Source organism: Myxine glutinosa, chromosome 12 (genome assembly GCF_964187855.1).
Source record: "Myxine glutinosa chromosome 12, kmMyxGlut1.1, whole genome shotgun sequence".
Taxonomy (NCBI): Eukaryota; Metazoa; Chordata; class Myxini; order Myxiniformes; family Myxinidae; genus Myxine; species Myxine glutinosa.
In genome coordinates, this window is record NC_136272.1 from 45,650,859 (window position 1) to 45,674,736 (window position 23,878).

Below are 23,878 nucleotides of genomic sequence, written 5' to 3' on the forward strand. Positions count from 1 at the left end.
CAGTCGGCGACTGGCTTTGGAGGCCAGCTTGAAAATGTGGTTTTCCCAGGAAAGATCATGGCAGATAGTGAGACCCAAAAGCTTGAGTGACAGAACTTCTTCAAGAGGCTTGTTCAGAAAGTAGATGGGAGGGATGTCTTTTGGGAGAGACAAAGTGAGAGTGTGAGATTTGTCAGGATTGAAAGACATGTTCCACTTGTCTGACCAGTTTGTGATTTTCTCCAGGTCTGCAGAGAGTGAAGAAGCTGCTGCCTGCTGATCTGACGGCTGCGATATGGAGCAGCAGACAGTGAAGTCATCAGCAAAGAGATAGAGAGCATTTTCCAGAGAGTCGGAGAGAACATTAATGAAGACCAGAAAAAGCACAGGACCCAGAACACTGCCTTGGGGAACTCCAGCCTGAACAGGAAGGGGAGATGAGAGAATTACATTCAGGGCCACACGTTGACTGCGACCGGTGAGGAAGTCCGCAAGCCAAGCATGGAGATTTCCATGGATACCATAGGAGGAGAGTTTGGTGAGCAGGGTGGGGTGCCATACCGCATCGAAGGAACGTGATATTTTAAGGGAGACAGCTCTGATTTCCTGTTTGGCATTGTGGACCTCCATCCCTTGTTGGGACAGCAGAAGCAGCATGTCCACAGTTGAATGACCTGGTCTGAATCGAAATTGATGATCCGAGATCAAGCCATTGAAGAAGAAGAAGGATTTGATGTCAGAAGCGATGATCGATTCCATGACCTTGCTGATTATTGGGAGAAGGTTGATTGGTCTGTCGTTTCAAGGATCTGTTTTAGCATATTTTTTGTGTAAAGCGGTAATGTTGGCTGATTTCCAAGCAGATGGCAGATAACCTTGAGCAAAAGAGAGGGTGAAGAGCACCGAGAGAGTGTGAGATGGAGCGGCAGAGCAGGATTTAGGACACGTGGGCTGATGCCGTCTGGTCCAGTTGCAGAATCAGTCGAGGTTTGAGAGAAACTTCACCACCTTGTCAGGAGAGAAGGACACAGAGTCCAGGAGCAGCTGAGTACGACTGGGTATGGTGGGTACAGAGAGAGATGGGTTTGGGACACAACATTTTGAGGCAAACACAGAGTTGAGGCATTCGGCTTTTTCACTTGCAGTGTCAGCTGTGTAGCCATTTGAGGTAAGGGAGGGGATTGAGGGGGAACAAACACCAGAAACAGATTTGACCAGACATCACCAGGATTTGGAGGAGGGAGGCAGGTTTGAGAGATCAATATTGAGCGTAGGGAGATATTGTTTCCGGGCTCTCCTGAGGGTAGACACACACTTGTTCAGAGCTTTGTGAAAGGAACGGAGATTGCCTTCAGTTGAGTTAGCCTTCCATGAGGCAAAGGCAAGTTGTTTCATGGCAACTGCCTCACCACAAGATTCCGTGTACCATGGATGGGAGGAAGAGTTTGACAACTGAAGACGAGAACGGACAAATCTGTGCATAAGAGAGAGCAGTTTACTTTGGAAGAATTCCCAGGAAGAGTTGATGTCAGAGGCGGTAGAGATGGGAGACCAGCCCAGATGATTGATGGCTACTTTAAGACCATGCCAGTCGGCCTGAGTGAAATGCCAGACTCGTCAACTCTGAGGAGGCTCTCCGAGAATGGCCAGAGCGATGTCCACTTTCACAAGCAAATGATCAGAAGAACCGCAGACATTTGCAGGGAAGTTTGTCAATACCAAGTCGAGAAGAGAAGATACTCCGTTGACTGAGATCTGGGTGGGGACGTTGACAGACTGTCAGTCCCAATGAGTTGCAGTTGTCCTTTGCTGAGGTGCCATGACTGGAGTGAGAGGTACTGTTATGGATTCGTCACTTCCGTTGTTGTGGTTCTCATCCACAGTAACCATCTTTGGTTGCATGTACTATTATTGTTATCGTTTAAGTGAATTGGAGATAGCTGTTTTCAAAAGGTAAAAAAAGTTAGTGTTTTAAAAGAAACCGGAAACCGGATCGGGAACCGGACGAGGAAGAGGAAGAGAAAAAGGAGGCGGAGCGAGTGAGGTCGGAGAAGGAGCCGAGCTGCGTTGAGGTTTTGAGCAAACGCTGGTGAACGGGGGTCACAAGTGAACTTTGGGTTTCCTGGGAAAGGGATTCCTGCGACAGCGTTGTTATCGCTGCGACAGATAAACCTGTGTGGCAGGTTTTGCGGTTGATTCCGAAGAGAATCATTGGAGTGCCGTTTCGTCTCGAGAACGGACCGTTGGCCATTTTGCCTCACGCCTGTTTTCGCATCGCTCCAGGTTTTTCACCGCGTTTCAACCATTTCACCGCATCCAGACGTTAACCTGGTGTGTGTGTGTAACGTGGATTTTGAGTGTGAATTTGCGGCTCGCCGATTGGGAGCCGTTGAACGTCCATACCCAAAGGTGTGATTTCCCAGCCGCCTCTTGAGGACACTTTTGCCTATCTTTGGCAGTGTGACTGTCAACCGAGCGGGATTCTGGTCTCGATACAACATCGTTCTGACGATCACTGGAGCGTGGATCGACTTTGGTTTGAAGCTGGGACAGAGACATTGGGAATGTTATTTTCGCTCACTTGGAGCACAGTGAGTTATATTGTACGAAACTGATGGTACCATCATAGGAATGATATATTGGTTGTACAATTGATTAATATTGTTATTGCTGTTATTCTTGTGTGACCTTAATACAATACTTGTTTGTTGGTAACAATTGGTGTGGTTTCACCATTGATCTTTGACACACAGAATAACACATCTTTCTGCCGTGACTCCTCTCGAGGCTCGGAGGGACACCGTGACCGGGGTTTGGGGAGGAGCATGTAACAGTACCCACACCCAGCCAGCTGGCATGATGACAGTTGAAGTCACCACATATGAGGAAGAGAGAGTTGGGATGAGTGGATAGAAGTTGGTACATGTTGTCAGACAGGGAGATGTAGATAGATTCGTTACTGTTTCGAGGACGGTACAGATCACACATGAACAAAAGGTGGGAGCGGTGAGAAAGCCGAAGCCAGAGGTACTCCTGGGGGTGGGGTGGAGAGAGAGCAGTGCAGGGAGAGTGAGGAAGAGAGTTTTTGATAAAGATAGTGTTACGAATTTGGTAGAGCAAAATGGAGAGCAGAGCAGATCTGAGTTGGTAACATGCTTCGAGATGTCGCGATAAGGAACACTTCCTGTAATAAGTCCATGTTGAGGCGTTTTGTCGGTTAAGGTGTATAATTGTGAATCTACCAGGAGATTCGTGTGTTAGTTTGTTTAGGGGGTAATCAGTAGAGCCCTTGTTTGTCTCACCGAGAAGTCAAACATTTGTCCATTATGGCACTGCAGACCACATTAGTTAGGACCTTTAGTACAACACTAAATGACGCCCTCCCCCCTGACATGACTTCGGAATAAATCAGGCTGGAACATCGCCACAATTGGCCAACACCATTTTTGTTTGTTTGTCTCACCGAGAAGTCAAACATTTGTCCATTATGGCACTGCAGACCACATTAGTTAGGACCTTTAGTACAACACTAAATGACGCCCTCCCCCCTGAAATGACTTCGGAATAAATCAGGCTGGAACATCGCCACAATTGGCCAACACCATTTGCACCTCCGTGAGGCCTACCCACCTCGCCTAGCATGTGCTATAACCCAAGGAAGAGGGGACGGGAGTGAGTGGCACAGTGGGCGTGCCCCTGGACGAGCGGGTGAGCCGGGGGAGGCTCTGATTGGCCGAGGAGTGCGCCAATGCTGACGTCATCGGCCAGGGATATTACCGAGGACAGGACGCCATTATCGGCAGTTGAGATGAGACGGCAGTTCGGATGAGCCCGGAGTCGAGTTGAGTGGAGAGTTGAGCACGTTGAGTGAGGTCTGAGTCAAGAGTTCGTGTGCACCCGAGTCGAGTTGAGATCCTGAGTTCAGCGCGAGGAGAGAGAGCCCGAGTTGCGTTGGCAGTTCGCAGTGCGCAGTTCGCAGAGTTGGCAGCTGAGCCATAGGGAGTTGTTTTGAGCAGCCCGGTCGAGTCGTTCAGAGATCCCGACCCGAGTTGGGCTGAGGTGTACCCCGAGTGGAGCGCGCTGTCCTGCTGTCGAACTCGTGGTGATCGGTGCTTGGTGTGTGGTGCTCGGTGCTGAGAGGCCTTGTGGGACTTGGAGCGAGGGACCTCGTGGTGTGCGATCGGGCCGGACTGAGCGGTGTTGGACGGCAGCCACCAAGACGACAAAGACAAGATAAGGCTGCATCCGCGTACATTTTGACATAAAAGACGTGTTTCTTTCGTATTTGATCCCCCTCGTCTTGTGTTTGAGGTCTGGTGCGCGGGGATCCCGATTAGGATATTTATTATCGGCGCGCATTTTCCTGTCCTGCCTTTTTCATTTGAATAAACCCTAAAATTATTTTTGTGCATATATCTGAACGCAGTTTACTGGGTGTTTGATTTTAATAGATAAGGCTGCGGGCTCTCGCCGTTCCCCTCCATTCCGCGCGCTTAAGGGTTTTAGGTGTCAATTTTGGAATCCGCTATTGAGCTTCCGCCTCGGGAGTTAAAGCCTTCGTAATCGGCATCCGCAACTCTGGGGTTAATCGGAGTTGCGCGACAATAGCAACCCCACCATCCAGACGAGGCTCAGGTCTATCACACCGGAGGAGGGAGTAACCAGGAAGAGATATTAAGGAATCAGAGACATCTTGAATGAGGAAAGTTTCTGTTAAGCAGATCAAGTCTGGATTGTCTGAAGCAACCTGCACGGAGAGTTTTTTTTTCTTTTGGAGACAAGATCGAGGTTCGTGAAAGAGCTAACATTAATCACACAAAAAGTCAAACCGGTACATAAAACACAAAATAAGGGGAGCGGTAGACAAGATGGGGAGAGAGGGGGAAGGACACAAACACAACATTTGAGAGCAGGGACATCGAGAGAACCGTGGGAGGGAGAGGGCTTGAGGGGAGCTGGGAAATATTAAATTTTGTTTCACTGTCAGACAGGCAGACAAAGTAAAAAATTTCCTCACTCCTCTCTGAGTATGTGCGATTGCGACAAATCATAGCCAAAATATTATTTATTGTTTCTCACCTGGATAGTTGTTGCACTTTGCCGCTTCTTTCTGAAGTCATTCCTGGCTCTGTACCCTCTGTAACCTGCTTGGATGGTGACGACTGCCTCTTCCTGAGCAGGGTCAACCAGGAAGTGACTATTCATCACACTTCTGTCAAGCCCGTGGGAGGACACCGCATCATCACAAAGTGGAGATGTTGTCTTGGTGTTCTTCAAACTTGTAACACGTGATGCGGCGCCACCATCATGTTCAGATCGAGGTCGAATAAGTTTACCCTGCTGCAGTCGGCGCTGGTCCTCAAGAGCCGAGTCTCGCTCATTTTCGCGGATTAAACAGGGATTGCGAGAGCTCGGCCGGCTGGAATATCCCTGAGAGCTCCGAGAACTTGACCGAGAGGAAATCACATGACTTGTAACTTTGCAATTTGATGATTCGTCCTGAAACGTAAAAATGTCGTGTTCATAGCGGCTGTTCTTCAGATGCTTCCTCGTTTGGTATCCACGGTAGTTTGTCTGCAGAGAAAAGGACAATTAAAATGATGGGAGAAGCTTCAAAAAACCGGTCACAGTGGATGAGGATTTGGATTAACATCACTTGGAAATGGTTCTCCATTAATGGTTAAATTAATATATTTTGCACCAATTCACAGCAGATCGTTCGACGATCAGGTGACAGACAGGCATTGTGGGTCTATTTGTCAACAATTTTGAAGCTTTTTACACGTGATCTGCTTCCAAGAGTTATTTTCATTTAAAAAGTTGAGCGATGACAAAGAAAAGCACATGGAAAAATATGGGAAATAAGAGTAATGTCAGAGAGAAAGGAAAAATGTCTATTGTAACCAACAGGCAACAGTGACCTGTTTGGTGTTCCCATCTGAACCCAGGTGTCGGGATGTGAGTAACCCAGATTCCAATCCATGTGGTATGTTCGTTTGTTCCTGGTCTCATGAACACCCACACAAGGTACGGAAAGGGGATCTGGTGTGCTTGTATGTCATAGAAGTCTCCGTGGTTGATGGCAGAGTGGGAAATTTCAAATATAAATGTTCAAAAATGGTGGAAAAGGCCCCAGAGTGATGTCCATAGAGGGAGGAGGGAGAGAGAACTAACCTACCCATCCTCATTTGATATCATTTGTCGACGTGAGAGTTCATATGACATGTTACCACATGCTGTCTTTAGAACGACATGGGCACATGGGTCTACGAGCGGCAGATTTGGTTGGTCATGATGATGTAAAATGCTATAATATTTTGTCCAGGTATTCCAAAACGTAAAGTTTTGAAATTGCGAAAAACGCAATTTGTGTGCAGCATTCTTCAAGTCTATAATTCAATTGAAATAAAAGAATTTTTATTTAACGTCGTAGACAAAAATTTCGGGAATTTAGCGCCGTTCATACAGCGTCGTTTCCACCACCTTATTCAACACGTTACATTCGTTATTTGTGCCTGTTGTTTGTGTCCTTTATGACATCCTCAAAAACAATGAGTTGCCTGTGTGGAATGATTTTAAATTTTGTTTTACTGTCAGACAGGCAGACATAGGAAACCAGAACAATGTGACCGTGTCGCCAATATGCCTCTCCAGCTGGTGGGCAAGACGGGGTGAGGCTGACCCAAGGAAACGTCGCACAGTAGAGTGGTGCCCGTGTCCTTCAATGGCACGTCAGACAGTCGAAGCCCGGTGACCGCCGCCCTGCAGGCCTGGACATCCGGGTCGAAGATCTGATCGGTCGCCATGCGGGCGTAGTCGATGCCAAGGTGAACCGTGCCAACTATGGACCGGGAGAGACAATCGGCGGCCGTATTATCCTTCCCAGCAACATGTTGGATGTCCGTCGTGAGCTCGGAAACGAAGGAGAGCTGGCGTTGTTGACAGGCAGACCACGGCTCCGAGACCTTGGCCATGGCAAAAACCAGGGGCTTGTGGTCTAAAACACCGTGAACGGGCAGGCTTCCAACAGGTAACGGAAGTGTCGGGCAGCTAGGTAGAGGCCTAGGAGCTCACGATCAAAGGTACTGTACTTTCGTTCATTGGGGCGGAGCTGCCGGCTAAAAAAAGCAAGAGGCTGCTACGCCCCGTTGACCCACTGCTCATGCACGGCGCCAACCGCCTCGTCCGAAGCATCCGTGGTGAGAGCAATCGGTGCATCGGGCGACGGATGCGCCAGCATGGTTGCGCTGGCAAGGGCCAGTTTAGGATCCGTGAAAGCCTTGGCCATCTCCTCGGTCCAGTCAATGGCGAGTTTAGTAGGCTCGCCCTTGCGGGCCTCATAAAGGGGCCGCATTAGCTGGGCCGCCCGGGGCATGAAACGATGGTAAAAGTTCACCATGCCCAAAAACTCCTGCAGGGGCTTGACGGTGAGGGGGCGCGGAAAATCCTTCACAGCCTCCACTTTAGACGGCAGTGGGACGGCCCCCTCCCTCGTGATGCGGTGGCCGAGAAAGTCAATTGAGGCCACCCCGAACAAGCACTTGGCCGTGTTAATGATCAGGCCGTGCTGACTGAGGCGTTCAAAGAGCGCTCGGAGGTGAAGCATGTGTTCCGTCCCGGAAGCACTGGCGATGAGGATATCGTCCAGGTCGACGAACAGAAACGGCAAATCCCGCAACACGCTGTCCATCAGGCGCTGCAAAGCCTGGGCCGCGTTCTTGAGCCCAAAAGGCACACAGAGGAATTTGAAAAGCCCGAACGGTGTAATCACTGCGGTCTCAGGAACGTCCTGCGGCCGGACGGGGACCTGGTGGCAACCACGAACGAGGTCCACTTTAGAAGAAAAAAAAAAAAGAAAAAAAACTTTATCGGCCAAGCGGGCAGAAAAATCCTGGATGTGCGGGATTGGGTAGCGGTCGGGGGTAGTGGCGTCGTTAAGGCGGCGATAATCCCTGTAAGGGCGCCATCCGCCACCCGGCTTCGGCGCATTGTGGAGAGGCGAGGCCCACAGGCTCTCAGACCATCGCACGATGCCAAGATGCTCCAACGTGTCGAACTCCGCCTTTGCAAAAGCGAGTTTCCCCGGGTCGAGGCCGAGCCCAGGCGTAGACAGGCGGGCCGGTGGTTGGAATGTGATGTTCCACCCCGTGCTTGACGGCAACGGCCGAAAAGGTGGGCCGTGTAAGGGTCGGGAACTCGGTGAGGAGGCGGACAAACTCATTGGAGGTCGAGAGCGTGCATGCAAGCCTCGTCGAGGCGGACCCGCTCAGCGAGCATGGAAGAGAACTGAATGTCTCCACATTAATGAGCCGCCGATTTTTAACAGCCACCAATAGGACCTTTGGCGTAGAGGAAATCAGCGTCCAGCAAGGGGGTGGACACCCTCGCCGTGAAAAAATCCCATGTAAACCGCTGCCCGCCAAAGCAGAGTGCCACGGTCCGTTTGCCAAAAGTCTGAATAGCACTGCCGTTGGCAGCTTCCAGGGCGGGGCCGTGACTCACGGCCTCCTGTCCGACGCGGACGCAGGGAGAACGCTCACCTGGGCCCCTGTGTCGCAGAGGAAACGACGTCCGGAGTTGGTGTCCGAAATGATCAACAAACTGCCCGAACGGCCGACGCTCATGGCAGTTAACGAACGCCGGCCATCCCGTTTCCCGACTCGCTGAAGCTGCAGGGTGGCCGGCATGCCTTGGCCTTGGGCCCAAACCAAGTGTGGTTGAAGCACAAGCCTGTGGCGTTCCACCGCTGGGCCGTAACGTCATGGCGGCCGCGACGGTGTCCGCCAGCGGCACAGGCTCGACTGGGCCGGGGTCCTATGCAGCCGCACTACATTGCTGTCTGGCAGAGAAATACTTGTCTGCTTCCCTGGCCAGGGCGTGGAAATCCTTAACAGACGAGTTGGCCAGGGCTGTCTGTACCTGACAAGGCAGCTGTTGTAGGAACAGTTCTTTGAAGAGGAAACATGGTCGGTGGCTGCACAGGAGAGACAACATGTGGTCCAAAAGCTCCGACGGCTTGGAGTCGCCCAGCCCATGCAGAGAAAGTAGTTCGCGGGCGCGCTCTGCCTCAATGAGCTTGAAGGTTACGAGCAGCAGCGTCTCGTACTTGCGGCCCTTCTGAGGATCCTGGAGAAGGCTCACCACTCTGGTCACAGTGGAGCCACTGAGTGCAGACACGACATAATAATACTTCGTGTCGGCCGCAGAAATGCTCCGAATGGCGAATTGGGCCTGAGCTTGTGCGAACCAAACGGCAGCTTGTCGTTCCCAAAACTCCGGCAGTTTAATCGAAACTGCGCTTGTCGCCCATGTTCGTTTGAAGCTCCGAAAACGTTCAAGAGCAAGATGGGGTCACCAATGTAGGAGTTGCGGATAACGAGAGGGCGAGACACGACGTGGCTTGATCAAAGCTCCTTTATTCCAACAGAACTAAACTCATACCGGAACTCACGCATCTTTTAAAACACAACTCACTCTGAAGGGGACGTGGCTCCAACAACTGAGCGCACGCCACGCCCATACAATCAATAGCCCCACAGGTCCCGTGCCTGTGGATTATGTCCCAATGGGGTAACCCCCACAGAAGACAAAAATTTCGGGAATTTAGCGCCGTTCATACAGCGTCGTTTCCTCCACCTTATTCAACATGTTACATTCGTTATTTGTGCCTGTTGTTTGTGTCCTTTAAGACGTCCTCAAAACAGCAAGTTGCCTGTGTGGAATGATTTTAAATTTTGTTTTACTGTCAGACAGGCAGACATAGTAAACTACAACAATGTGACCGTGTCGCCAATATGCCTCTGCATCGTCCCACAATGAGTAGATGCCATCACTCTGCATATGTATAGGCAGGGCATCACATTTGTGAAGTTTCGTGTTGATCAGATAAGGTTCGTTTTTCTATCCAAGATGCCTGCCAAACCACGTGACCTATGACATCATAATTTTCAAACTATACGCAACAGTGCAGTTAGATGATATTTTTTAAATTTCGCTTCGATAGGGTGAGCGGTTTCAGAGATATAAATATTTAATATTTTCCTTCAATCCAATAAGGCTGCCAAACCATGTGACCTGTGTTCTCATAAATGTAATATTTCAATACAAATGGGTCATACATCATGTGCATGCAATTTCAGATTTTTAGGAAAAGGAATTCGATTAAAACATTTTTGTCGGGTAGAGCACTTCACCTATGGTGTCATAATTACCATGCTTTTGTTTCCCATTGGGAGTGCTTGACAATGTGCCAGGTTTCAAATTTTTCCATTCAGCGGTTTCTGAGAAATATTTTTTAATTAATTGCTTTTAATCCAAGATAGCTGCCATACCACGTGACCGATGACGTCACAATTATCATAAAATCATTCTGCATGGGTGCACTCCGACCCTGAAAGTTTCGTTTCAATCGGACATAGGTTGCTGAGAAATACGATGTTTAGCCCATACGGACGGATGGATGTACGAACGGACGGATTCTACTCTGGACATACTGCTTCTGCTGTCTCAACAATGGATGGAGGTCCTCAATACCAAACAGGAAATCAAAGCTGTGTCCCATGACATATTACGTGCCTTCGATATGGTCTGGCATCCCGCCCTGCTCACCAAGCTCTCCTCTTATGGTATATCCATGGTAACCTCCATACATGGCTTGCGGACTTCCTCTCCGGTCACAATCAACGTATGGCCCTCAATGGAATTCTCTCATTTCCTCTTCCTGTTCAGGCTGGAGTTCCTCAAGGCAGTGAGTGTTCTGGGCCCTGTGCTATTTCTGGTCTTCATTAATGATCTCTCCGACATTCTGGAAAATCCTCTCTATCTCTTTGCTGATGACTCCACTCTCTGCCGCTCCATATCTCAACCCTCAGATCAGCAGGCAGCAGCCTCTTCACTCTCGGCAGACCTGGACAAAATCACAAACTGGTAAAACAAGTGGAACATGTCTTTCAATCCTGCCAAATCTCACACTCTCACTTTGTCTCTCCGAAAAGACCGTCTCCACAACCCTCCCATCTACTTTCCGAGCAATCCTCTTGAAGAAGTTCTGTCACTCAAGCTTTTGGGTCTCACTATCAGACATGATCTTTTCTGGGAAAACCACTTTTCCAAGCTGGCCTCCAAAGCCATTCGCCAACTGGGCATCCTCCGTCGTGCGAAGTCCTTTCTGGGCACTTCTGAGCTCCTCACCACATATAAGGCTTTCATCCACAGCTAAATGGAATACTGTTCTTCCCCCTCTGTGCTGGTGCTATAACCTGGTGTTGGCTTGGCGGTTAGGGTGCCGGCTTGGGATCCGAGGATCCTGGGTTTGAATCCCGGTTGATCGATGAATTAACACCAGGGGGTTAATTGTTAACTCAGCCTGTCATCCTTCCGATGTCGGCAAATTGAGTACCAGTTCACTGGTAATTCCCTGTGTGTCGCAAGAGGCGACTAACAGGATTGGCGGCAGGAAGGGCATCCGGCCATAAAACATTGCTTCAAAAAAAGGTGACCAAGGTGCCCGATAAAGGCCAACCCCTGCTCTGCGGGGAAAAATGGCCTCTAAAGGTGGTTCCTCTGGGCCGGTGCTTCTACCTCACACCTAGCTCGGCTTCATGCAGTTGAAACCAAAGCTTTCAGAATCATTGGAATCTCCCGGGATGAAGCTGACTCCGAGGGCCTTTCTCTCTCTCACCGCAGGCAGGTAGGTGGTCTTTCTGTCTTCTACCGACTCCTCTCTGGCCTTGCTCCCCCTGCTCTGTCTGTGCTCTGACCCCCAAATATTCGTGCAGGACGCACAAGATCTGCCAGCAACCCTCTTGTGGTGAAACTACCAAAATCAAGACTGCTCACCTTCACTCCTTCATTCACTTTTTCTTCCGCCTCTGGAACAAACTCCCTCACTCTCTTCAATCCCTCTCCTCCCTCCAGGTCTTCAAAACAGCTGTTCACCACCATCTCTTATCCTCCCCCATGCAAAACCTTGATCTTTTCTACCCACGTTAAAACACCCCAAATCCAACTCTTTCAACCCCCAACTTCTTTCGTGAAATTCCTCGTGGTGTTCATTTGCTTTACACCGTGTACCCCTCCGACCGGCCCCAGCCCTCCCCCTTCCACAGATCTACCGACGACCCTGTTCTCCATTGTTGTCGTGCTTGTGTGCTTCCCTCTCTCTCCCCCTCTTATCTCCCGCTCCCTTCATTGTATGTTTAATGTGTCTGTAAATGTTTTCATGTTCAATGTGTTCGCTCTGACATGAGCCTCGATTCTGCACACCAAAAAAATGAAACCCCCCCCCCCCCCCCCCCCCCCCCGAAAACACAAGTTCCTGGAGGCATAAAAATTACATTACTCCTCTCTGAGCATGTTTGAGCGGGACAGATTCAGAGACAAAGTGCTGCTAAACCACAGGTTTGTTTTCCAATTCATGATCAAAATATTACATTCAATTTAGATCAAGTTGTTCCTCGATCATAAACTGATGGTTGTACACGGTGAACCAATTGCTTGACTCTGCTGCTTGCTTTGCGCGCACGGGGTAAATATTAGTGGTCTTGGGTGTATTTTTATATAAATTACAAGGATATCTGTAACTAATGGTAAGATGAATGTGTTTTATGGGATTGAACTGGAGGAATCATGAACAATGACTCAGGTGAGAACACCAGGTAGGTCAAATCAAAATTTAAATCTTCAGCACTTCAGATTATTTCATAGTTTAGAGATTGTTTAAAATGTTTCTAAAACCTTCTTTCTCACCTGGATAGTTGTTGCACTTTGCCGCTTCTTTCTGAAATCATTCCTGGCTCGGTACCCTCTGAAACCTGCTTGGATGGTGACGACCGCCTCTTCCTTGGCAGGGTCAACCAGGAAGTGACCATTCATCCCACTTCTGTCAAGTCCATGGAAAAACACCACATCATAATAACGTGCAGATGTTGTCTTGGTGGTTTTCAAACTTGTATCACGTGATGTGGTGCCACCGTCATGATCCAATCGAGGTCGAAAAAGTTTACCCAGCTGCACTCGGCGTTGGTCCTCAAGAGCCGAGTCTCGATCATATTTGGGACTGAAACATGGAGTGCGAGAGCTCGGTTTGCTGGAATATCCCTGAGAGCTCCGAGAACTTGATTGGGAGGAATCCACGTGGTTTGTGACTTTGTAATCCGCTGGTTCGTCCTGAAAAGTAACAATTCCGTGTTCATCGCGGCGTTTCATCAGATGCTTCCTCGCTTGGTATCCACGGAAGTTTGCCTGTGGAGAAAAGAACAAATTAAAATTATTGGAAAAGCTTCATCAAACCAGTTTCAGTGGATGAGGATTTGGATTTACATCAGTTGGAGATGGTTATCATTTAATGGTTAAATTAATATATTTTTCACCAATTCACAGCAGATCGTTCTACAATCAGGTGACAGACAGGCATTGTGGGTCTATTTCTCAACAATCTAAACTTTATACAAGTGATCTGATTTCAGGGGTTATTTTCATTTGAAAAGTTGAGCGATGACACAGAAGAGCACAAAGACAAATATGGGAAAGAAGAGTAACGTCGGATATAAATGAGAGATGTCTCGATTATAACCAACAGTGACCTGTTTGGTGTTCCCATCTGAACCCAGGGGTCATGATGCGAGAAACATAGATTCAAACCCATGGAGTGTGTTGGTTTGTTCCTGGTCTCATGATCATCCATATGCTGTAAGTCAGAGAAAGGAACTCTGGTGGGTTCGTATGTCATGCAAGTGTCCTTGGTTGATGGTAGAGCGGGAAATTCCAAATGGAAGTGTTCAAAAATTGTGGAAAAAGACCAAGTGTGATGTACATAGACTCTATGTGAAGACCTCTATGTGGAGGGAGAGAGGTATGTTACTCTTCCTCATGCGATGTAATTTGTAGACTGGAGAGATTATCTGGCTGGAAGGATAGCTTCGGAGTACGCACACTCACCTTTAAGCCGTCTCGTCTGGGTTCAGGGGAGAGCTGGAGGAGGAGGGAGGGGTACACGGTATAAAGCAAATGAACACTACGAGGAATTTCAGGAAAGAAGTTTGGGATTGAAAGAGGTGGATTTGGGGTGTTTTAACAGGGGTAGAAAAGATCAAGGTTTTGGATGGGGAAGATAAGAGATGGTGATGAACAGCTGTTTTAAAGACCTGGAGGGAGGAGAAGGATTGAAGAGAGTGTGGGAGTTTGTTCCCAAGGTGGGAGAAAAGGATTGAAAGAGTGAAGGTGAGCAGGGAGTCTTGATTTTGGCAGTTTAACCAAAAGAGGGTTGCTGACAGATCTTGTGCGACCCGCAGGAATATTTGGGGGACAGAGCCCAGAGAGAGCTGGGGGAGCAAGGCCGGAGAGGAGTCGATAGAAGACTGAAAGACCACCGCCCTGCCCAGTCGGCGACTGGCTTTGGAGGCCAGCTTGGAAATGTGGTTTTCCCATGAAAGCTCATGGCAGATAGTGAGACACAAAAGCTTGAGTGACAGAACTTCTTCAAGAGGATTGTTCAGAAAGTAGATGGGAGGGTTGTCTTTTGGGAGAGACAAAGTGAGAGTGTGAGATTTGTCAGGATTGAAAGACATGTTCTACTTGTCTGACCAGTTTTTGATTTTGTCCAGGTCTGCAGAGAGTGAAGAAGCTGCTGCCTGCTGATCTGAGGGCTGAGATATGGAGCAGCAGACAGTGGAGTCATCAGCAAAAAGATCGAGAGCATTTTCCAGAGAGATCATCAATGAAGACCAGAAAGAGCACAGGACCCAGAACACTGCCTTGGGGAACTCCACCCCGAAGAGGAAGGGGAGATGAGAGAATTCCATTCAGGGCCACACGTTGACTGCGACAGGTGAGGAAGTCTGCAAGCCATGCTTGGAGGTTTTCCATGGATACCATATGAGGAGAGTTTGGTGAGCAGGGCGGGGTGGCTTACCGCATCGAAGGAACGTGACATGTTAAGGGAGACTGCTCTGATTTCCTGTTTGGCATTGTGGACCTCCATCCATTGTTGGGACAGCAGAAGCATAAGCAGCATGTCCACAGTAGAATGACCTGGTCTGAATCCAAATTGACGATCCGAGATCAGGCCATTGAAGAAGAAGAAGGATTTGATGTCAGAAGCGATGATCAATTCCATGACCTTGCTGATTATTGGGAGCAGGCTGATTGGTCTGTTGTTTCAAGGATCTGTTTTAGCATCTTTTTGTGTAAAGCGGTAATGTTGGCTGATTTTCAAGCAGATGGCAGATAACCTTGAGCAAAAGAAAGTGCGAAGAGCACAGAGAGAGTGTGAAATAGAGCAGCAGAGCAGGATTTTAGGACCCGTTGGCTGATGCCGTCTGGTCCAGTTGCAGAATCAGAGTCGAGGTTTGACAGAAACTTCTCCACCTTGTCAGGAGAGAAGGACACCGAGTCCAGGACAAGATGAGTACGACTGGGTATGGTGGGTACAGAGAGATGGGTTTGGGACACAATATTTTGAGGCAAACACAGAGTTGAGGCATTCGGCTTTTTCACGTGCAGTGTCAGCTGTGTAGCCATTTGAGGTAAGGGAGGGGATGGAGGGGGAACAAATACCAGAAACAGATTTGACCAGACACCACCAGGATTTGGAGGAGGGAGACAGGTTTGAGAGATCAATCTTGAGCGTAGGGAGATATTGTTTCCTGGCTCTCCTGAGGAACGGAGATTGCCTTCAGTTGAGTTAGCCTCCCATGAAGCGAAGGCAAGTTGTTTCATGGCAACTGCCTCACCACAAGATTCTGTGTACCATGGATGGGAGGAAGGGTATGACAACTGAAGACGAGAAGGGATAAATCTGTGCATGAGAGAGAGCAGTTTACTTTGGAAGAATTCCCAGGAAGAGTTGATGTCAGAGGCAGTAGAGACGGGAGACCAGTCCAGATGATTGATGGCTTCTTTAAGACCATGCCAGTCGGCCTGAGTGAAATGTCAGACTCGTCAACGCTGAGGAGGCTCTCTGAAAATGGCCAGAGAGATGTCCACTTTAACAAGCAATTGATCAGAAGAACCGATTGGAGCAGAAGAAGAACAGCAGACATTTGCAGGGATGTTTTTCATAACCAAGTCCAGAAGAGAAGATACTCCATTGACTGAGATCCGTGTCGGGAAGTTAACAGATTGTGTCAGTCCCAATGAGATGCAGAAGTCCTTTGCTGGGGTGCCATGACTGGAGTGAGAGGTACCCACACCCAGCCAGCTGGCATGATGACAGTTTACGTCACCACATATGAGGAAGAGAGAATTGGGATGAGTGGATAGAAGTTGCTCCATGTTGTCAGACAGGGAGATGTAAATGGAGTCATCACTGTTTGGAGGATGGTTAGCCTGCTAGGCTAACCCCCGCTCTAGCAGGGAAAATGGCCTTAAAATGCATGTTGTTGTTGTTGTTGTACTGTTTGGAGGACGGTACAGAACACATATGAACAAAAGGTGGGAGCGGAGAGAAAGCCGTAGCCAGAGGTACTCCTGGGGGTGGGGTGGAGAGAGGGCAGTGCAGGGAGAGTGAGGAAAAGAGTTTTTGATAAAGATAGCATCCCCACCATCCGGACGAGGCTCAGGTCTATCATACCGGAGGAGGGAGTAACCAGGAAGAGATATTAAGGAATCAGAGACATCTTGAATGAGGAAAGTTTCTGTTAAGCAGATTAAGTCTGGTTTGTCTGAAGCAATCTGCACGGAGAGATTTTTTTTTTGGTATACAAGATCGAGGCTCGTGAAAGAGCCAACATTAATCACACAAAAAGTCAAACCGACACATAAAACACAAAATAAGGGGAGCGGAAGACAAGATGGGGAGAGAGGGGGAAGGACACAAACACAACATTTGATAGCAGGGACATCGAGAGAACCGTGGGAGGGAGAGGGCTTGGGGGAGGTGGGAAATATTAAATTTTGTTTCACTGTCAGACAAGCAGACATCGTAAAAAATTACCTCACTCCTCTCTGTGTATGTGCGATTGGGACAAATTCAGAGCCAAAATATTATTTATTGTTTCTTACCTGGATAGTTGTTGCACTTTGCCGTTTCTTTCTGAAGTCATTCCTGTCTCGGTACCCTCTGTAACCTGCTTGGATGGTGACGACCGCCTCTTCCTTGGCAGGATCAACCAGGAAGTGACTATTCATCCCACTTCTGTCAAGCCCGTGGGAGGAAACCACATCGTCATAACATGGAGATGTTTTCTTGGTGTTTTTCAAAGGTGTATCACATGATGTGGTGCCACCATCATGACCCAATCGAGGTCGAATAGGTTTACCCATCGGCACTCTGTGCTGGTTCTCAAAAGCTGAGTCTCGATCATATTTGGGACTTAAACATGGACTGCGAGAGCTCTGCCGGCTGGAATGTCCCTGAGAGCTGCGAGAACTTGACCGAGAGGAATCCACGTGGTTTGCAGCTTTGTAATCCGCTGGTTCGTCCTGTAAAGTAACAATTCCGTGTTCATCACGGCGTTTCATGAGATGGTTCCTCGCTTGGTATCCACGGTAGTTTGCCTGTGGAGAAAAGGACAGATTAAAATGATGGGAGAGGCTTCATCAAACCAGTCACAATGGATGAGGATTTGGATTATCATCAGTTGGAGATAAACACACTCTCTTTTAGATTCTCACACAGTGGGCTATTTCTCGGACATATTATTTTCTTGGCTTTATTATTTATCGTTCTGCGAAAGTCAAGAGCTCAATAAGGCACAATCCACCAACTGTCCTTTTCAAGGCACAATCACAGATAACGCACCTTCCCGTTGCAGTTTCTATTGCATGCATGCACCACACGCACGACAGTCACACACCCCGCACCTCTATGCTCACACACCCTAGATACCTCAGTATTTCCCCTTCAACCCCTTCCTTTAGCGTTTGGTTCGCGAAGGCACGACGGCTCCCACCCAGAAAGATAAAGAGTCCGATAACGCTCATTCTTCTTCTTTCTTCTGTTCTTACCTCCCTTCTGCGGATGTCTGATTGGGTACCCAGGTCTTGTGTGTGGCCGGTACGTAAGGTAACGGTTAAGTTCTGCATCTTGTCCATTTTACTTTGCTGAAGAAATTGCTGCACTCTCTAATAATTATTATGATTGCAGCTTGTACATTTTGATTTACATTCTATGGTTTACATTCATCTTGATTGCCTATTTGAGCATTAAAGTCCTTCAGTTACCTGCCTGAATGATCCCGCATTTCACATTTTACATCATTGGTTCTGTTTGTAAATAATAAACCCCATCCTCTTGAACTTCATTTCCAATCTGTTCATGTTTGTCTTTTCCTTCATTGATTCAGCATTGTTCGCACATAGGTTGGTCTGGGAGATTATAATTCCCCGATTAATTGGCTCGTATCCAAGTTCGATATGCACCAGCGGTAATCTCGGCCGGCCTAAAAAAAATCTAATTAAGATAAGATTGGTGCATAACCGAGGGCATGTCCCCCGATTGGAAAGCCACGTAACACAGGTAAACTGTTGTCAGGCGGAGTATCCGGGGGTAACTTGTTAGACCAATTGGCATTCGTGGTTGCCTAGCAACCCAACCTGACACAAAGTTATTCGTGATCGGTGGCCTCAAGCCCAGTAAGTCCAGAGGGAACCAAGGATCCCCCTCATAGTAGAACCGAAACCCGTGGCCATAACACTATCATTCAATTGAAATAAAATAAAGATTTTAAAGGTTGCATAAAAAAAATCCAGGAATTTACAGCTGGTGATGTCACAGCATGTTATTTCACACGTTACATATTTCTTTGTGCCGGTTGTGTGTGTCCTTTATGACGTCCTTAAAAATAGTAGGTTTCCTGTTTGGAATGATTTTAAAATTTGTTTCAGTGACTGACGAGCAGACAGAGTAAAAATGATCTCACTCCTCTCTGCGCATGTGTGATCAGACAAATTCCGAGCCAATGTATTGCTAATCTACAGGTTTGTTTTCCGATTCATGATCTAAATATAACATTCCTTTTAGATTAAGTTGTTCCTCGATCATAAACTAACGTTTGTAGACAGGTCAGACATTGCACCAATTGCTAAACTCCACATGGTTTGCTTTGCGTGCATGCTGTAAATATTGGAAGTCTTGAGTGTATCTTATATATAAAGCCGAGTTAGTGTCTGTGGGTCATAAGTGCCGCCCATTCTTCAGGCCACGCCTCTCCCACAGCGTCATAAGCAGCACCGCCCATTGGACATGCACCACCATTCTGGTCGATTGGCACAGCTCTGATGACCTATAGACCTCTGGTGTGCATTTGAAGCATCTTCTGTCATTAAATAATAAGGTGGGTGGGTGTACATGTGCATATTTGGAGAGACGAATGTTTCCTGAGAATAATAAGGTTTGTGGCGTATTTTTGGAGTTTCAGGTTTTGAGTTTAATAATGTTTAAAATTTCCCGTGGTTTGAGGCCGAACAAAACGAAACCTTTTCGGACTATCCCACAATTTAGTCTTGCGATTAAATTTTTTTGGGGTATCACTTTTGATTGTCCCTGGTATCGTTTCAGACTCGACTAAAATAAATCCCAAGAAACTCAGCCAAAATTACACGTTTCTAGACAAAAAAATTCATTTTAAATAACTAAATATTAAATACATTTGTGGCTTTCAGACTGGGGATTGCTTATTCGGAATGTCCATTTGACGTATGTTTGCATTTTCAGAGGTACCTTGAGGTGTTCTGAATGAAATTGTGAGAAATCTGGGGAAATAATGAACGTTTTTTTTTTAATGTGGGGAAAAATGAACGAGCCCTTGCTGCTGTTTCGTGGATTGCATGCATACTATATAGGACCTCTATGAAAGCTCTTCCCAGCCATTGGGAAAGGAGGGGCAAAGAGGTGGGAAGGGAGAGGTGAGAGGATGGGAGAGGAAGAGAAGGGAGGGGGAGAGGTGAGTGGAGGGTTGGGAGTAAGGAGGGGGGGGGGGGAGGAGGAGTTAAAGCTGGCGGGGGGATGTGGGGGGGGGGGGAGGGAGAGGTGAGGAAATAGTGGGGGGTTACGTCTTAACTAGTTGGACACCTCTTGTAATACTATATTAATAATAATCGATTAATATCGATTTGTATATAGTAATTATAGTATTACAAAAGGTTTCCAAGTCGTTGCAATGTAGTACATAGGACCCCTTTGAAATTTGTGGGAGGGGGAGGCAGAGTCGGGGGAGAGGAGAAGGTGTGTGTGGGGATGTAGAGGGAGAGGGAAGGAGGGGATTATTGAGGTCTTGGTCAGATTTTACATTATGTGGAATGTCCACTGTCACTGACATCGTTTAAGATTGGGATGGAAGGAAGGGGGAGAGTGGAGGGAGAGAGAGGGTGGTGGAGAGAGAGAGTTGGAGATGTTGGGTGGGGAAGAGAGAGAGGAGGGAGGAGAGGGGAGCAAAGATAGTAGGGTGGAGGGGAACACGGGAAGAGGGGATGGAAGGAAGGTTACCTTTGTGCTCGCTCAAATATAAATTACAAGGATATCTGTAAATAATAGTGAGATTAATGTTTTATGGGATTGAAGTGGAGGAATCATGAACAATGACAAGTGAGAACACCAGGGTAGTTAATCCAAAATTTAAATCTTCAGCACTTCAGATTATTTCATAGTTTAGAGATTGTTTAAAATGTTTCTAAAACCTTCTTTCTCACCTGGATAGTTGTTGCACTTTGCCGCTTCTTTCTGAAATCATTCCTGGCTCGGTACCCTCTGAAACCTGCTTGGATGGTGACGACCGCCTCTTCCTTGGCAGGGTCAACCAGGAAGTGACCATTCATCCCACTTCTGTCAAGTCCATGGAAAAACACCACATCATAATAACGTGCAGATGTTGTCTTGGTGGTTTTCAAACTTGTATCACGTGATGTGGTGCCACCGTCATGACCCAATCGAGGTCGAATAAGTTTACCCAGCTGCACTCGGCGTTGGTCCTCAAGAGCCGAGTCTCGATCATATTTGGGACTGAAACATGGAGTGCGAGAGCTCGGCTTGCTGGAATATCCCTGAGAGCTCCAAGAACTTGATTGGGAGGAATCCACGTGGTTTGTGACTTTGTAATCCGCTGGTTCGTCCTGAAAAGTAACAATTCCGTGTTCATCGCGGCGTTTCATCAGATGCTTCCTCGCTTGGTATCCACGGAAGTTTGCCTGCAGAGAAAAGAACAAATTAAAATTATTGGAAAAGCTTCATCAAACCAGTTTCAGTGGATGAGGATTTGGATTTACATCAGTTAGAGATGGTTATCAATTAATGGTTAAATTAATATATTTTGCACCAATTCACAGCAGATCGTTCTACAATCAGGTGACAGACAGGCATTGTGGGTCTATTTCTCAACAATCTAAACTTTATACAAGTGATCTGATTTCAGGGGTTATTTTCATTTGAAAAGTTGAGCGATGACAAAGAAGAGCACAAAGACAAATATGGGAAATAAGAGTAACGTCGGGTAGAAATGAGAGTTGTCTCGATTATAACCAACAGTGGCCTGTTTGGTGTTCCCATCTGAACCCAGGGGTCATGATGCGAGAAACATAGATTCAAACCCATGGAGTGTGTTGGTTTGTTCCTGGTCTCATGATCATCCATATGCTGTAAGTCAGAGAAAGGAACTCTGGTGTGTTCGTATGTCATGCAAGTCTCCTTGGTTGATGGTAGAGCGGGAAATTCCAAATGGAAGTGTTCAAAAATTGTGGAAAAGGACCAAGAGTGATGTACATAGACTCTTTGTGAAGACCTCTATGTGGAGGGAGAGAGGTGTGTTACTCTTCCTCATACGATATAATTTGGAGACGGGAGAGATTATCTGGCTGGAAAGATAGCTTCGGAGGACGCACACTCACCTTCAAGCCGTCTCGTCTGGGTTCAGGGGAGAGCTGGGGGAGGAGGGAGGGGTACACGGTATAAAGCAAATGAACACTACTCGGAATTTCAGGAAAGAAGTTGGGAATTGAAAGAGGTGGATTTGGGGTGTTTTAACAGGGGTAGAAAAGATCAAGGTTTTGGATGGGGAAGATAAGAGATGGTGATGAACAGCTGTTTTAAAGACCTGGAGGGAGGAGAAGGATTGAAAGGGGTGTGGGAGTTTGTTCCAGAGGTGGGAATCCTCTGTCTCAAAAGAGGATTGAAAGAGTGAAGGTGAGCAGAGTCTTGATTTTGGTAGTTTAACCAGAAGAGGCTTGCTGACAGATCTTGTGCGACCTGGAGGAATATTTGGGGAACAGAGCACAGACAGAGCAGGGGGAGCAAGGCCGGAGAGGAGTCGGTAGAAGACAGAAAGACCACCTACCTGCCTGCGGTGAGAGAGAGAAAGGCCCTCAGAATCAGCTTCATCGCGGGAGATTCCAATGATTCTGAAAGCTTTGGTTACAACCGCGTGAAGCCGAGCTAGGTGTGAAGCAGGAGCACCAGCCCAGAGGGGAGAACAGTATTCCATTGAGCTGCGGATGAAAACATTGCATGTGGTGAGGAGCTCAGAAGAGCCCAGAAAGGACTTTGCACGACGGAGGATGCCCAGTCGGCGACTGTCTTTGGAGGCCAGCTTGAAAATGTGGTTTTCCCAGGAAGAGATCATGGCAGATAGTGAGACCCAAAAGCTTGAGTGACAGAACTTCTTCAAGAGGCTTGTTCAGAAAGTAGATGGGAGGGATGTCTTTTGGGAGAGACAAAGTGAGTGTGAGATTTGTCAGTATTGAAAGACATGTTCCACTTGTCTGACCAGTTTGTGATTTTCTCCAGGTCTGCAGAGAGTGAAGAAGCTGCTGCCTGCTGATCTGACGGCTGCGATATGGAGCAGCAGACAGTGAAGTCATCAGCAAAGAGATAGAGAGCATTTTCCAGAGAGTCGGAGAGAACATTAATGAAGACCAGAAAAACAGGACCCAGAACACTGCCTTGGGGAACTCCAGCCTGAACAGGAAGGGGAGATGAGAGAATTACATTAAGGGCCACACGTTGACGGCGACCGGTGAGGAAGTCCGCAAGCTAAGCGTGGAGATTTCCATGGATACCATAGGAGGACAGTTTGGTGAGCAGGGCGGGGTGCCATACCGCATCGAAGGAACGTGATATGTCAAGGGAGACAGCTCTGATTTCCTGTTTGGCATTGTGGACCTCCATCCCTTGTTGGGACAGCAGAAGCAGCATGTCCACAGTAGAATGACCTGGTCTGAATCCAAATTGGTGATCCGAGATCAAGCCATTGAAGAAGAAGAAGGATTTGATGTCAGAAGCGATGATCGATTCCATGACCTCAGCAAAGAGATAGAGAGGATTTTCAAGAGAGTCAGAGAGATCATTGATGAAGACCAGAAAAAGCGCAGGGCCCAGAACACTGCCTTGGGGAACTCCAGCCTGAACAGGAAGAGGAGATGAGAGAAACCCATTCAGGGCTACATGTTGACTTCGACTAGAGAGGAAGTCCGCCAGCTAAGCGTGGAGATTTCCATGGATACCATAGGAGGAGAGTTTGGTGAGCAGGGCGGGGTGCCATACCGCATCGAAGGAACGTGATATGTCAAGGGAGACAGCTCTGATTTCCTGTTTGGCATTGTGGACCTCCATCCCTTGTTGGGACAGCAGAAGCAGCATGTCCACAGTAGAATGACCTGGTCTGAATCCAAATTGGTGATCCGAGATCAAGCCATTGAAGAAGAAGAAGGATTTGATGTCAGAAGCGATGATCGATTCCATGACCTCAGCAAAGAGATAGAGAGGATTTTCAAGAGAAGGTTGATTGGTCTGTAGTTGCAAGGATCTGTTTTTGCACCTTTTTTGTGTAAAGCGGTAATGTTGGCTGATTTCCAAGCAGATAGCAGATGACCTTGAGCAAAAGAGAGGGTGAAGAGCACCGAGAGAGTGTGAGATAGAGCGGCAGAGCAGGATTTTAGGACACGTGGGCTGATGCCCTCTGGTCCAGTTGCA

At 47.7% G+C, this 23,878-nt stretch overlaps 1 protein-coding gene across 1 annotated transcript in view; it reads right to left on the reverse strand.

Moving 5' to 3' along the window:
* LOC137437239 (uncharacterized) overlaps window positions 1–12,852 on the reverse strand; it is a 38,199-nt gene extending 25,347 nt beyond the window's left edge. Inside the window, exons 1-2 of the mRNA XM_078766369.1 lie at window positions 12,727–12,852; window positions 5,059–5,553 (exon numbers count right to left, since the gene is read on the reverse strand). Of these exons, the coding sequence (XP_078622495.1) occupies window positions 5,059–5,553; window positions 12,727–12,852 (621 nt within the window). The remainder of the gene's footprint in view (window positions 1–5,058; window positions 5,554–12,726) is intronic.
* Window positions 12,853–23,878: the final 11,026 nt, after the last annotated feature.